The sequence below is a fragment of the Rhinolophus hipposideros genome, assembly GCF_964194185.1.
Source record: "Rhinolophus hipposideros genome assembly, chromosome: 15".
NCBI classification, from domain to species: domain Eukaryota; kingdom Metazoa; phylum Chordata; class Mammalia; order Chiroptera; family Rhinolophidae; genus Rhinolophus; species Rhinolophus hipposideros.
The window spans coordinates 9,915,279-9,930,932 of NC_138061.1; the positions used below are offsets into that span (position 1 = coordinate 9,915,279).

Genomic DNA, 15,654 nt, shown 5'->3' on the forward strand with positions numbered 1-15,654 from the left:
TCTGATTATCCAGTTTGCAGGGACTCTTTGAGATGATCTGGTTAAATCTCACCCATTTTACAGCAAAGACCACTGAGGCCCGGGGAGAGGAAAAGCAAGGTCTCATAGAGAGTTAGGGGTAGGGCCATTTCCTGACCTGCGTGCCTGTGTGTTGCCACCCCTGCCACTCTGTGTATGGATGGACTGACAGCCAGGACCTGGTCACACACGCTATGGTGACCTCAGTCCACTGGCAGCTTGGCACATGAGGAGCACCCTTCTTAGGGGGCTGGTGCCCATAGTGCCCAGGTCCTGGGTGAAGATGACGCCACGGCTGGCCCACAGGGATGCAGGACGCACCCACAGCTCTTTGCACATAGGTCTCACCTCAGGTTCTCAAGGCCTCCAGGAGGTGGGTCCCTTTTAAGAAAGGGAAACTGAGGCCCAGTGAGGGAACATGGCTTGACTGCATAGGTAGACCAGCTGAGACTAGAACCCCAGGCGCCCAGGCCAGGCTCTCTGAACTAGACGGAGAAAACATTCATGTGTCAAGTCGGGGGCAAGAAGACACAAGCTCCAAGGAGCCAAGGCCACCAGGACCCTGGTGGGGAATCACAAGTGTGAGAGGGGTTCAGGGTGACCTGTCACCCTTCTGTGCACTCCAGAACCTACTTCAGGACACTCTGCGTTCTATCACGTGTTCAACTGACATTCCCTCCGCCGACAAGCTTCAGCCACCCCCTTGCGCTCCCGATCACCTCGGACCCTGCCCCACCACAACAACCTCTCAGAACCACCCCCCCACCCCTGCTGGCCTGGCCTGGGCCCCCGCCTTGGCCCTTCAGGCGTGTGCACTCTTTGGGGGAGGCTGAGAACTCTGGATCTCTGGAGACCAAGGGCAGCCACCAACCAGGTGCTTCCAGCTCCCCACACAGCCTGGCACAGACCTGGGGGCCCATATTCCTGGATAAGCCCTCCCCTGCCTCCTCTTACCTTTGAGGTGAGGTACTTGGTCATAATTTCCTTCCCTTTTTCGCCCAGTTTTTCATCTGGAGTAACTTCATATTCTGCCTAAAACAGAAGAAGGAAAAGAACAATAATAGATTTGCTCATGACCTTCTTATAGTTCAAGAACATTGGAGGCCCTGACCAATCCCCTCCTTATACAGGGCAGGGAGCTGAGGTCCAGAGAGGGGAGAAGACCTGCCTCCAGTCCAGCTGACTCCGCACCATCCACGATGTGTGCTTAGAACAGCGGCTCTCCTCCCGGGCTGCAATTAGCATCACTGGGGAGCAAACTCTGGTGCTCAGGCCCCCCTCCACACCAGCTGGGCCAGACCTTCTGGTGACGAGGGCCAGGCATCCAGGCAGCTGGGTTTGAGATGCCAGGCAGCTGGGTGGTTTAGATAAATCAAAGCGAGCCACTAGAAAATAACAAGCCACCAAGCTGGAAGGCCCACCTACGCCCAAGAGGCTGCCTTGGGTCACTCAGACCTTACAAGCGGCGTGACCTTAGACAATTTCCTTAATCTTTATAAACTGCAGATGGTGACTTCTAGGGTGATTGTGCAGATATTAATAGAAAAGTTGTGATAAAGCTCTTAGCCCAGAACTGGGCACGTAAATACTCAATTAACAGTTGCCATCATGATCACCATTCTTATGATGACACCTTCTGGGGACAAAGGCTCTGGGGGTTGACAAAGGCAAGAGGAAACAACAATATGGATGCCTTACCTTGTGCAACTTTTCAGCTTTCAAATGCACACACAGAGACTATTCAGATGTTCTTATCTGAACCTCAAAAGAGCCCAGATAGTGAAGCGGGAGGGCCAGGGCCACCATTATGTCCCTTCATCCACTTATGAAGAATGGGAGAGTCAGCAGAGTTTCCAGGGTCGTTCCCAGGGAGGTGGCAGGTCTGGCATTTGGACCTCCAATCCTGGAGCTTGTTCGCAACGACACCAAGGAATTTAAGACTTCAACTTGCAGGCCAAGCAGGTGGGACCCAGGCTCTAAAGAAGTGAGGCCTCTGAAAGGCAGACCTTTTTATTTTCCTCACCCAAGAGGGCCTCTTTCACTCACATCTGATGCACTTGCCCAGTGGATGACGCCTGGGGTTAACGGGAAGCCTGGGTGAGCCTGCCTTTCTCGTTGAGACAAGGCAACTAATTGCAAATTATTTATAACCATTTCAAAATCTACCACCCAAGTATTTGTCAGTCTCAGTCCAAAAGTACAGCTAATTCAAAGGAGACAAAGACAATGACATCAGCACAGACGAACTGAAACTCCTTCCCCCTCCGTCTCACTGTGGAGTTAAGACCCCCCAGCCCTCCGGGCCGGGTTCAGGGCAGCCCAGTGTCTAGCGACCAGTTTCTCCCCAGGGCAGTCCAGAGGACCCTCCCGGAAAAAGAGAAGTGCAGGCAGCACATGGAATGCCCACAGGGGCAGCCGGGCACGTGTCCACCCAAAGTGAGTGACTTTTCTTTTATGACCATTTCTCTTCTCATGGAGAATCAAGAGTCAATGATTTTCTCCAAGGAAACACTGACTACCATCATTTGAATCCCAGGACTATGGGATGGTGGTTCTGGAAGGAATCCAACCCACTCACTTAACAGAGCTGGACACTGAGGCTCAGAAGTGAAGGACTGGCCCAAGGTCACATAGCTGGTTGTGGCAGAGCCGGGACAGGTGCACAGACCTGACCTCCACTAGGCCACCCGCCGCTGTGCCTCTCTCTCCCGAGGTACAGCCAGTGGCTCCTCACCATTAGGATGAGTTTTGGGGGACTGATCATTCTTTGATGATTTAGTTTGATTGATGACGTCTTGAGACCATTTAAAGAGAGAAGGTTGAGCTTTTTCCTGTTATTTTCTCATTCTGTGCTGCCCAACAATCCCCCCAAACTGGCAGACATGTGCACGCACACACCCACACACAGTATGGAGTAGATTCTAGGCTCTCCCTACAAGGTAGATAGGTATTAAATCATTCCCAATTTACTGATAAAGAAACGCAGGCTCTCAGAGGCCAAATATAACCAGTTCAAATACAATAGAGCTAGCATCTAGGCTGGGCGCGGCATCTCTAAAGGGGCTGAGAGTTCTAGAGCACAACTGGCCACCCTTTTTCCCGGGTGAGGAGAGAAGCACCCAGCATCCACTGCTCTGGAAACCCGACCCTAGTGGTCTGGCACATGGGAATTTACTCAGACTGCTTTGCAAGGCCCAGGCCCCGGGCAAACGGCAGACCACCTTTTGGGGTAACTCAATCCCATGCAGAAGTCTGGATTTGCGCTGTCCCAAAATACATCTGTGAAGGCAGCTCTATTTAACCAAAAGGAGTCCTGAGGCTCACTAATCAGCCTCAATAACCAGCTGAAAATATTATTGCTTTAGGTACTAAAACCCACGTTAAAAAAATAACATCACTTTTAGGTCAGCTGCCTCCCAGCAGAGGCCTGGCCGGGCGGCTGGGCGCCACAGTTCCACAGGGAGGCAGCCGGGAGCACACGGGGACAGGCCTCCCAGCCCGGGATCAAAAGGCCTTTCTTTGAGAGTCCACATCAGGTCACCACCACTTGAAGGGCATTTGTGTTGGGAGGCAGAAAACCAACAGAAGGCTTCCAGCTGGGCTTTCCACACTGTTTAAGTCACTGGGAGTGACAGGCCATGTCTCCACAATGACCCCTGAGAGGGGCTTATGACCCCCGATGGGGAAACGTCTGGAGAGGTCACCTGCAGAGCTCAGGCACATCACACTACCCAAGGCGAGGGACCACCTGGGAACGCACTGCAATGGGAACACCTCTGCCCAAGTAGTGGGCAAAAGCTGCTGCAATCAGCTTACACCAGAAACCATAAGCAGCAAAGAAGAGGTGGGGCCACCAGCCTAGAATATTACAACTGGCTTGGGAAATGGCAGCCCGACAATGACTTCGATGACAAAAATGGTAAACTCCATGCAAGGTGTGCTCGTGTGACCTCCATCTGCCAGAGAGTTTCCTCCAACCACAGAGGGTGGTGGGCCCTGTCCCCTCCCCCAATTGAGGGGACACACACCACCCGTCCTCTCTGCTGTAATGCCCATGTGAAACCTTCTCCTGTCCAGAGCTCACCCCTAACAGCCAGAGCACCTCTGCCAATCCACTCGGAGAGCATTTCTCTTCCCCCGGGACCTCCAAGGTGCCAACCGAGGGAGGCACCCTTCAGTGGGCCTTGTCTTCGCACGGTGACGGATGCCACATGCAGGAACAACCTTTGGGGCGGAGATGCTCCTCTAACGCAAAGAGCAAAATACTGCATGGAGTTTACGGCAAAGGGAATTCTTTACTTCTCTGTGGCTGCCAAAGAGTATAAACACCCTGTGGACACCCAGTTTATAAACCTAATATGTCATTTTCTTGGCTTGCTCTAATTGCATCATCGGTCTTAGAAAATGCTGGTGAAAATATGTACTCCTAAGGGCGGTGGGGGGAGGGAGATGAGGGTAAGGGGGATCAAATATGTGGTGATGGAAGGAGAACTGACTCTGGGTGGTGAACACACAACGGGATTTACAGATGATGTAATACAGAATTGTACACCTGAAATCTATGTAATTTCACTAACAATTGTCACCCCAATAAACTTTTAATTAAAAAAAAAGAAAATACGTACTCCCTATTAAGACATATCCCTCATGATTTTAAAAACATGAAAATTGCAAGTTGATAAAAGGGGCCCTGCCACATTTTCACGCTGGTTTAAAGAACAGAGTTTGAGCTGAACTCCTCTTGGTCTCTAACTTTAGATGTCACCTCCTTCTCCCAGGAGACCTTCTCCTGCCCTGACAGGAAGATGAAGTCAGAGATGCTATGAGGTCTTGCCACCTCCGGCTTCTATAATTACCCATGTGGTCAGCTTTTCCACAGTCCTCATGGCAGGGGCGAGACACGCCTGCTTGGCAGCGCAGCTCACCATGGCCCTTTCTGGAGAAATACCCGGCTCTGCCCACACTGGCCCTGGTGTCTTACCCGTGCTGACCATGTGGATCGGGAGGAGTCTCCATTTGCCTCTCCAGAGCCACTTGCTGCCATGTTGCAGGGGCAGGCAAGAATGAGGGGTAGTTATCTGCTGGCTCTCTCCCCACCTGGGCACCACGGGCTCCTGCACTCCTCTTTGGAAGACCCAGCCTCAATACGCTGCCGCCTATGCAGACTATTCTCTGATGTCCAGCTGCCATCTGAGGAGCTCACCTGGGTCTGGGTCGGGAAGGGATTCATTAACCCCCTTTAGGGCAACAGATGGGACAGGACCAAAGATGGGAGGGAGGAATGAACCACTGGCCACAGTGGGGTAAAGACTGAGAGTAGTAGGAATGGCCCAAGGTGACCCTGGAACTTACTGACAGCGCCACAGCCACCAACCTGTGAGACATGGGGCAAAAGCTAAAAAGAAGGAGGAAAGGGGTGTGCACTTCTCTCCCGGGGAGAGGTGATTCATTTACCAGCAGCTGTCAGAGGGGCTATGCTGTCACTCATATCTGCACCATCGTCCTCCTGAGAGCCACAGCCCTGAACGGCTCCCCTGGCCCCAACCCCTGCCCAGCTGCTTCTCCTCCTCCCCAGGTCCCAGAATTAGTTCTGTCCTCACTCTCTGCTGATGCTGCGAAGGCCACTGTGCAGAGATCTTTTGACTTTCCCGGTTACTCTTTTGGTTCTAAGAGAAAAGGATCCCAACCCAGCCTAGTTCAGGCAAAATTATAATCTCTAGGTTCCTGGACTCCAAGGATGGGAGACTGGAAATGCAGCTGGCCTGGAGCACCAGGAACCAGGGACATAAGCACTTCTGGAACCTACTCTCATCTGTGTACTCATGCATGCGTGTGTGTGTGTGTGTGTGTGTGTGTGTGTGTGTGTGTGTGTGTGTTGGCCTCACGTGTCTCAGTGTTCACTGGCTTGCTCCAGTGGTAGGAAACATGGCAGTCAACAGCTCCCAGGTTTTTTATTTTAAGTCTTCTCTATCAGAAAACAACTTCCTCTCAAGTCTATAAAACCCAGAGAAAGGTCACAGGCTCCTCCCTGCTCCAATCAACTATGGTTTGGGGGTGACATCATTAGGAACGTGGCAGCTTCTAGGAGAGCCATGTTGTTTGGAAGTATGAGTGGGGCACCCAGGGGAACCCATTTTACAAGTATAAGTGGTACTTTTCCAGGGGGACCCTGCTCCCAGGGTCTGGCCTCACCAACTGCTGGAGTGTCTATATGTCCATCTGAATAATGATCACCTCCCTCCACCTTTTGGTTGATCACAGCAGTGATAGTAAGATGAAGAAGAATCATGGTATTTGTCTTTTCTCACACATAAGAGAAGCAGAATACTTAGTTCCCCGGGGAAAGTCTGTCAAATCAGTTTAGAACATAATTTCAGGATAATCAGGCAAATCTAAAGCCAAGTGATAACTTACTAATTTCAAGTTATTTTCCCTAGTTCTGGACTAGTACTATGGCTTGGAGATTTCATTAGTGGTGACTTCATGTTTGTCGTTGCCAGGCTCCACTATTAGAGACTTTAATAATTCTTGCTCCTGCTGTTCCTGCTCTAGGAAAGTTTCTTCCCATACTGAACAGGGCTAATCTGTGTAACCATTACGATATTAGGGACATGACAGTATGGAAACTCTGAGGCTAGGTTATAAAAGACATTGCAGCTTCCACCATGCTCTCTTGGGTCACTCGCTCTGGGGAAAGCCAGCCATGTTATGAGGACACTCAAGCAGTCCCATGGAGAGCTTCACACGAGAAACAACTGAGGCCTCCAACCGTCAGCCAGCACCAACCTATCAGCCATGTGCAGAAGCTTGGAGACACACCAAGCCTTCAGAGGGATGCAGCCCCAGCCACCATTTTGAGACAACCTTTTGAGAGACCTTGAGCCACTAGCCCCTCAGTAAACCATTTCCAAATCCTGACCCACAAAAAATATGAGATAACACACGTTTATTGCTGTTTCAAACTGCTAAGTTTTGGGGTAATTTCTTACACAGAAACAAAGAACAAAATACTTAACAGGCAACTGAACTCATAGCGAGTATCACTTAACTTCATTAAAAATGTTTCTTTTTCAATCTCTCGTTTCCTCAGCGAGCTTCACGAGAGTAGGAACTTCATGACTCCTGCTCTCTGCGCAGTCTCCAACCGCTAGAACACAGTGTGACGCATTGGAGACATCCAATATGTGCTGAGTAAGTCTGGTTGAGGATATGCCAAATGCCCTCAACCCCAAAGAGGAGACCTGAATACCACGCTGCACCGAACTGTGGGGACAGGAGGGTTTCCGATGAGCTGAGACGCTATCAGGGCCCCAGAAAACAGGTTAGAGAAGTACATCAATGTTTAAGAACCCCATGGCAAAACCCTATTAGCCTGTGGACGCTGACACTAACCTGAAACCCCTCTGATCCCTTGACAAGCTGGGCAAATCCTCTCGGCCCTCCAGAAGCCAAGCCTAGTCATAGCTTTGACTTTAGTCACTGACTCCACTTCTTGGTGGGAAAGCAATGGGGACTCCTTCTCAGGTTCCCAGAAGTCCCTTGACAAACAAGATTAAGCGCTGAAGTAGCCCTGCAGGCTGATAAGGGGTACACACACAGCTCTGCTGCCCCCCAAATCACCCAGGCCCCATTTACAAACAGCCGTAGTCTTCCGCTTGACTTGAGAAACTCAGACATGAGGGCTGTGCAGGAGAGCAGCCTTTTCTGGGGGGTACGTCAGAGCCCGACGAGGATGGGTTATTTTTAATAAACTCCACTTGGTAGAAATTCCACATAGAGGTGGGAACGGTGTGGATGGCGCTGGCTGAGCCAGGGAATACTGGGCGGTATGCAACACCCAGGACAGCGCCACCTCCTCCCTCCTCAGAGTTCCAGTCAGGATGGAAGGAAAAAAAACGTATTTCAGACAAGAATTGCGCCAGCCCTGGAAAACTCAATAAAGTCTTCATGCGTAAAAGAAGTGTTCCAAAGACTGGTCATTTGACGTCAAGATGGGCGATGAAAAGGCCTCGCTAATTCCCAGAGATGCAGACAAAACGCAAAGGGATGGGGTCAGCCTCTCGTAAGTGGCAGCTTCGTTAAGGCAATGTAAAGAGCGTTTGTCACGTCAATACAGGCAGCCAGACTCACATTTCCTTTCCAAAAAGAAAAAAACCTCCTGGTACAGGCCCAGCAAAAGGGAACGTCTGCATGCACAACCAGAATGAAAATGGGCATCCATCGGGGTTTTTTTCCTTCTTCTCAAACTGACTATACGCATCTAACAAGACACATGGCTGGAAATTTCCACTGGCTCCTGGGTTTAGCCTTGCTTCTCTCTGCCTCATCAACTCTAGACAGGTCCCAACGCTGCCGATGCCTTATCTTTTCCAAATGGGGAGCAGCTTTGGTCCAGCGCTCAGTCTTTGGGTTTCATCTCTTCCCTATCCACATGCATCTCCTTGGTGAACTCATCCAGCCCACGGCTCTAATAACCAGCTATACGTTGACAACTCCCCATTTTGTAATGGGAGCCCAGATCTTTTTCACAAAGTTCGGACCTGAACACCTTCTTCCCCTCAAACATCTCTATTTGGATGTCTGACAGACGTCTCAAGCTGAGTGTGCCTAAAATGGAGCGCCTGATCTTCCCCTAAACAAGCCTCCGACAGCCTTACCCTAATGCATCCTTCCAGTGGCTCAGGCTGACCCTTGGAAGTCATCTGTAACTCTTCTCTCTCACCCTCAATGCATCAGGAAATATGGTTAACTCTGCCTGCAAAACATGCCCCAAATCCAACCACTCTCACCACTGCCAACTGCTTCCACGTGGCTTGAGCCACGATCAGCTCTCACCTGGACTGCTGCAGAACCTCCTATCAGAGTTCCCTGCTCTTACCCTCTCCCCATGGCCTGTTCCCAACCCAGGAGTCAGAAAGCCTTTTGAAAACCTAAGTCAGACCACGCCACTGCTCTGCTCCGAACTCTCCAGTGGCTCCTCATTTCACTCAAAGTTCTTTAATGGCACAAGGTCTGGCGTGATCAACACCTCTTCTAGACCTCTCTGCCTTGCTCCCTCCATTCCAGCCAGGAACAAATCGCTTCAACCAGCCTGGCAAACAAGAGCTATCACAGGCAGATGGTGGGGCTAGAATGTAGGGCCTAAGAAAGACCCAGGGGAAGGTCGAGGATGAAAGGGCAGGCAGGGGCCTGTCGGTGGAAGGTCTGGTAAGCCAGCCTCAGAACTTGGACTCTATCCCATATCTCAATGCTTCCCAACCTTGGGTATTTCGTACAGTCCTGGGAAATTTGAAAAATGCAATGTCTACTACAAAGTATGGCCAGTCCAGTGGTAATGAGCACCCCTAGTGCCAAACTGGTCTCCAGCTATCATTTCCTAGTAGGGGAGCCAGGGCTCCTTGGAAAAATGATGGACTCTAGGAGTAGGGCAGGAAACATGCAACTCGAGCCTGGAACATCACATTATACCATGTGGCCAGAAGGCTACCAGTGACTACCGGGGTCCTCTCAAGAGCTCAGAAGCCAACCAGAAGGGCTCCCACTGGCCAATGAGGAAACCATGGGACACCAGTAAAAATAATGCCTACCATGCATCAAAACACACCATGTTTAAATCCACATGTTTCAAATCCAGCTGGCTACTGCTGTTGGAGGAGGCCAGTGCCACAACTCGGTACTTTGCAAACATCCATACAGGGAAAGAATCAAGCATTTCCTGTATGAACTTTACTGCTGGGGAACCAAATAGTAATCGAAAGGAAGTATTTCCAAGTTAGCAAATGGAGAAGGAATGATAGACTTAGAATGTCACCACGTTGTGACCCCTAATTAATCAACTGATATAGGTATTGAATATCAATGGCTGCTGCCATCTCAAAAAGAAGGACAACCAGCTATCACATGTCCCCTGACAGAGAACATGAAACCACTTATGAAGTCAGGCCCCCACCCCCAAAGTGGAAACTAATCTGACAAAGTTTCTAGATTCAATGAGCAATTTACAAGAAATACAGAGGAACCTATTAAATGACACATGGGGACGAGAGCACAAAATTCAGACTATGGGAGGCTCTTTGGGATGAACACGGGGAGACGCTTTTATAAAAAGTATGAGGAAATCAGAAATGGGAACACTGACAAATATTCGATCATAGGAGAGAATTATTTTTTTAGCTGTGGTGATGGTACTCTGATTATTTTTTGTTTGTTAAAGAGCCCTTATCGTTTAGACACATACTGAAATGTTCACAGGTGAAATAATATGTGTAAAATCTGCTACAGAGAGGAGGAAATGGAGGAAACAAGATTGGCCATGAGTTCATAATTATTGAAGTGGGGTGAAGGGTGCATGGGGGTTCATTATACAATTTTGTAGACTTTTACTTTTTATAGTTTGAAATTTTCCATAATGAAATGCTATGAAAATACTAGGCTCCACCCCAGAGACACAAATTAATGAGTGTGAACCAGTTCGAGCACTGGTATCTTTTTAAGGCTCCCAGGTGTTCGTACTGCTCAGCCAAGGTTGAGAATATTGTAATCGCTTACAGAAGATGTGCGGAGAACCTGCATGAAAACCCAGACAAAGGCCATGGCGGGGAGGGAACTGGTCTGGGAGAGGTCAAGGAGACAAGTGCGTGGTCCTTGATGGGGTTGGGGAAGGGACGAGGGAGAAGGAGGCGTCAAGGACAGTGCAAAGATTTCAGGCTTGGGTGACCAGAGGGTGCTGGTTACTAGAATAGGGAACATGACAGGGCTGGCAGTTTTGGGGGCCTTAGGGAAAAGTTCTGAATTTGTTTAAGACACGTTGACTTTGAGGGGGCCGATGTGACTGCTGGCAGGTACATTCAGTGGACAGTTTGGCTTGTGGGTCCAGAGATCCACACTGAGACCCTGAAGGAGACACAGAAACTAGGGTCCCACAGGCCTGTCTCCTCAACGAAGGCAGAGGTCGGGATGGCTGCAGCCGATAATGGCAGGAGGGTGTCTAGGAAACAACAGCACTTTGGCCCCCTGCCTTGGGAAAGAGCGCCTGGATGACCCCACTCCTTTCATGAGTGGTCTCCACTCTTCACCTTGAATAGAAACCCAAGGGCTGCTGCTCAGGCTGAGGTGCCTGCCTTCCTGAGCCCGTGCTCACAAACTCCTGCGTATTCCTACATCCGCTCCTTAAAACCCACGCAGCACAATCAGCATTTGTTAACCAAGTGAACACTGGTGCCTCTGCAGGACGTCCCCACGGTGCCAATCACAGCCCCACGAACAGCAGCTGTCAGGTTGGCTTGAAACTGCTAACACGTTCATTCCACAAATATACTGAATGCCTGTGTGTGCCAGGCACTGCGCTAGGCAGGGGTGAAGCGGAAGCCCAGGGTCCTGGTCTCAGGGAGCTGGCGTTCTAGTGGGGAAGTAGACAGGAAACAAGTACACAAACACAAGCTTTGGCATTTTAGAAAGTGGGTTCTCAGCGGGGGAAAGGGACATTGGGAACATCCTCCGACTTGCCCGGGCACAACCTGTGTAATAACCGAGGCTCCCAGAATCAGAGCTGATAGGGCCTCATTTTAAGCAGCAGCAACTAGGCCCAGAGGGGCTAGGTGGCCCACCCTTGGTCGCCCAGCAGTTGCACACCTGGAGACAAGCCTGCATTCTCAAAGTCTGCATTGGAAGTTTCTTGAGGAACAATTTTATTCTTCACCCTTCTAAACCATATGCTCTATCTTTTCCTTCGGACAAAAGTGATTGCTGATCACAGAGGACCAAAGACACCCCTTCTCCCCAGGACCAGGGACTTACCACTGAGTCCAGGAACTGAATGTAACACTCCAGCCCAGGTCTTGTTTCACAGAATTGCCGGAAAAGCAGTCTCCCAATTGGCTGCTTGTCACATAAACTGCAGTAATCTCTGTCTGGAGACAAAAAAAAAAAAAAGAATGTGGTAAGACTTAGGAGAATGTCAGGCAGAGCCATCCCACCAACCCACACCTGGTTCTAACATCCCAGATGGATGGAGAAAAGCGACTGGTGAACGCTTAGGACCCCTTATTTATTTCCAGGCTCTGCAGACTCAGAGGGGTCAAGGTCAGTGGAGAGGAAGGCAGGGGTTATGACCCAGCCTCTACTCCCTAGCCCACTCCCCCTTTCCAAGGCCCTCATTTCTGTATGTAGATGCCAGCAGTTCTGGAGACAATGACTGCCCCCTGGCTGGCAGATTAGCATGTCACATTCCCTGATTACAGTGACTGGGTAAAGGTGGCAGGCATGTAACCCAAGCCAGTAAAATCAGAATGAACCACAGACTTTGCCTACACACTGAGAAGAGGGGCTTTCTCTTTCTCGGGATGCTGGGTGCATGGGAGTGAGGCCAGAGTCCCACTGCGGCGTTCCTGGCACTGCAAAGGAAGCTGTGACACACAGAGGCCAGAGCTGGGAAAACTACAAGTAGACTTGGGGCCCTGGAAATGTCATGAATCTGGATAAACCATGCCTGCAGCACAAACACATCTGGAAAACTTATTTATGACCTTAGTTTAGGGCAGTTTGAAAAAAAAAATTTTTTAATTACTTGTAATTCAAAGCATCCTAATGAATACTGTAAAAAGTTTTTTTTTTCATTTTTGCCCAATTGGAGCAAGCCCCAGTTTCAGAATGCTTCAAATTATAAAAAACCTGCATTTTCTAGCTGAGGAGCTAAACGCACAGAGACAGAAAGTGATTAGGTCTCAGACACTCAGTAGCCAAGAGAGTTCTGAAGAGGAAATGCAGTGCAAGACTCTAAGCCCAGAGGCCTGGAGATCAGGGTTCTAGCCAGTGACTGGCTGTGTGACTTCAAGAAACTCACTTGCCTTCTCTGGGCCTAAGTCGTCCTCTGAAAAAAATGAAGACACATGTTGGAGGTAAGATGGAGGTGGGGGCTACCCCTTCTTGGCCCTTCCTGCAATGACTACAAGAGGCTTTCTCTGGCCAGAAGAGGCTCAAAGGACCGACTGAGGCACATTGCCTTGAATCCTCTCAAGCACTGAAAATTAGCCCTTTGATTCTGCAGTTGCACCAGAAACAGTCAGGTGGTTTTGTGGGGAAACCAGGAAGCGGGGTGAGCTAGCCTTGGTTAGGAGAGGTGCCTGGATGGAAGGAATGACTACCCTTGCCAATTGTAGAGGAGCCAGGACAATTGTCTCCGTAGAGGACGTTTCTCTAGAGATAGGAAATACAACAGGAGACTGGAATACAGCCATCATGCCATCTCATTTCCACACCCAAATTGCTTATCGATGGGGAGGTAAAGCTGTTACATGTAGGGAAGTTGGGGGCTGTGAGCATGGGTTATGGAGCTAAACCTCCTGGGTTCGAATCCCAGCCTCACCACTCAATGCCTGTGTGAAGTTGCTTGACATTTTTATCCCTCAGCTTCCTCACCTGTAAACTGGGAACAGTAACTGTACCGACCTCCTGGGACTATCATGAGGATTAAACAAGACAATTCATAGAAAGGACTCAGACCAGATCCTTGCACACAGGAAATGCTTAATAAACATCATCTATTATCATCACGGATATGGACTTTTTGGTCTGTTCCATCTCCCTTCCTTTTGGGACCTTCCTTTGCCAGAATCTGTAAAAATCCAACCTAAGGTTGTAAGGAAGCCGACTCCTCCCAAGCCTCAGGGATGGGCACATGACTCAGTCATAGCCAATCAGAGCCCTCTGCCTCACGGACACAATGAGTCGGCCTTGGAGTCCTTCCAAGGGTTTTGCTAGAACTTCCAAGAAAGACACTTGTTCCTCTCTGGGATGACAAGGCTTTAGGACTAGTCAGCCAAGAGCTGCCACAACTGTTTTTCCCATCAGGCAGCGAGAGCTCACGGAGAATGTAGGCAGCACAGGGAAGACAATTGAGTAGAGAAGAGAGAAACCCCGTGCTGTGAATGTCACTGTAGCTCCTGAAGCCAGCCCACCACGCCAGGCCGGTACCTACAGCAGTATTCACCTGACAGTCTTTCTTAAGCCAGTAGGTATGGAGGTTTTGTCTCTTGCAATTGAAAGACTAGACATACTGGCTGGAGAGAGCTACAAGCCACTTCTTCCTTCATGGCAAACTGCCTGAGGGCAGAGGCTGTTTTTGTAAGAATTCACCGGGCCTAAGTATACAGTGTACAAGAAGGCGCTCACAAATTGTCACCTCTCTGAGTAGGTTCCTTGATCAGTGTGGCCCCTTCCTCAAGTGGTTTGGCGCTGAAACTCGCCCTGAGCTATGGCCTTAATTCAGTCTGCCTTTCCATGCACAGATGGTTCACAAACAGCCACTCCAACAAACATTTAACCCACCTCGATGTGCCAGGATCAGTGGGGGTGGGAATGGGACATGGTCCCAGCCCGCGGGGATCCTGGAGTCTGTTGGAAGGGGAGTGTGTGTGAGGGTGAGCAGACAAGATCCCAAGTGACAGTAATAAAATGTCAAGTTAGATGAGTGTTGTCCTCAGCCACCGTAGGGAGTCTGGAAGGAGGGAGCCCAGAGGGGACAGGTCTGTAGCCCGCACCTGTGAGAATGCCGCCCTGCAGACCCGGCCTGCATTCTCTCTGCATCCCATTCCACCTGCTGCCCCAAGGTGAGGAAAACAAACTTCCCTCTCCTTTCCCAGTCAGCGGAGCTTCCCCAGCACAAACACAGAAGGAAAGTAAATTACTTTGCGTCAAATTCCAGTTTTATTCAGTTACGGCAGAGACCACACTGCTTATGCAATTTGAGCATGATCCCCCACCCCCTCCTTCTTTCCAAAAGCAATTACGAGATTTCATGTGCCATATTGTGATTGCTTAAGGCTTCATCTGACAGGATTTTTTCTCACCATATGGTGTTTGCTGTCAGTATGGAAACAAGGCCGTAATAAATTCATAGCACAGTAAACACCATGTGATTCCAACACAAGCTGTCAGCACCTCAGCTCCTCAGAGGCACAGGCCGCTCCCAGCTGTACAGGAGCCCAGGCAAGAGAGTCGCTTGCTGGAAGCCCAGGAAGGAAAAAAGGAGCAGTAATTATCTATTTGGAGTCTTTGCTCAGCCTTCAATGAAGATAAAGGGGCTTATCTTCTGAGGAAGCGCCGCCACTGCTGACCACCAAATCCAAGTGTAACGTTCGGGTTCCTTTAGAAATGAACAAGGAAGCCACAGAAGGAAGACGACAAATTTGGGGATTGATCCAGGTGACAAGAGGAGGCGCAAGTCAAAGTTCTCGCATCAAGGGCCAACCGGAGGGGCAGGGCACTTCTGGAAAGTCAGGCAACCCTGAAGCTGGCAGCATGAGGACCCTTTCGGGTCGGCGTCCACGGAAGCTGGTCCTGGGGTTGAAATCCAGTGTGGGAGCGCCCTGCCCCATGTGGGTTGTTGGGGTTGGTGGGGAACAGTGTCCAGGACAGAGGGGCGGAAGCCTTTTCTGTCTGACTCTCTGTCAGGCTGGGAGAACCCTGGGATGTTGTGCACACAGGCACCCATGCTCTGTACACACACACACACACACACACACACACACACACACACACACACACCCCAGCTCTTCCACAAGAAAATCCTGCTTTGGGACATTTGCCTCACTGATCTTTCCCTCCAAGCCAGAAAAAGGCTATTGTTAGGTAAGATAT

At 50.0% G+C, this 15,654-nt stretch overlaps 1 protein-coding gene across 3 annotated transcripts in view; it reads right to left on the reverse strand.

Annotated features, from left to right (window-relative positions):
• The window catches only part of GRK5 (G protein-coupled receptor kinase 5), a 199,114-nt gene that overhangs the window by 51,294 nt on the left and 132,166 nt on the right, over positions 1–15,654 (reverse strand). For 2 of the 3 annotated variants that reach the window (XM_081075259.1, XM_081075260.1), the window contains exons 3-4: positions 11,815–11,927; positions 973–1,050 (exon numbers count right to left, since the gene is read on the reverse strand). In XM_081075259.1, coding sequence (XP_080931385.1) covers positions 973–1,050; positions 11,815–11,927 — 191 coding nt within the window. Of the gene's footprint in view, positions 1–972; positions 1,051–1,182; positions 1,466–11,814; positions 11,928–15,654 lie in introns of those variants that run through there. The other variant, XM_081075261.1, reaches the window with a different exon arrangement.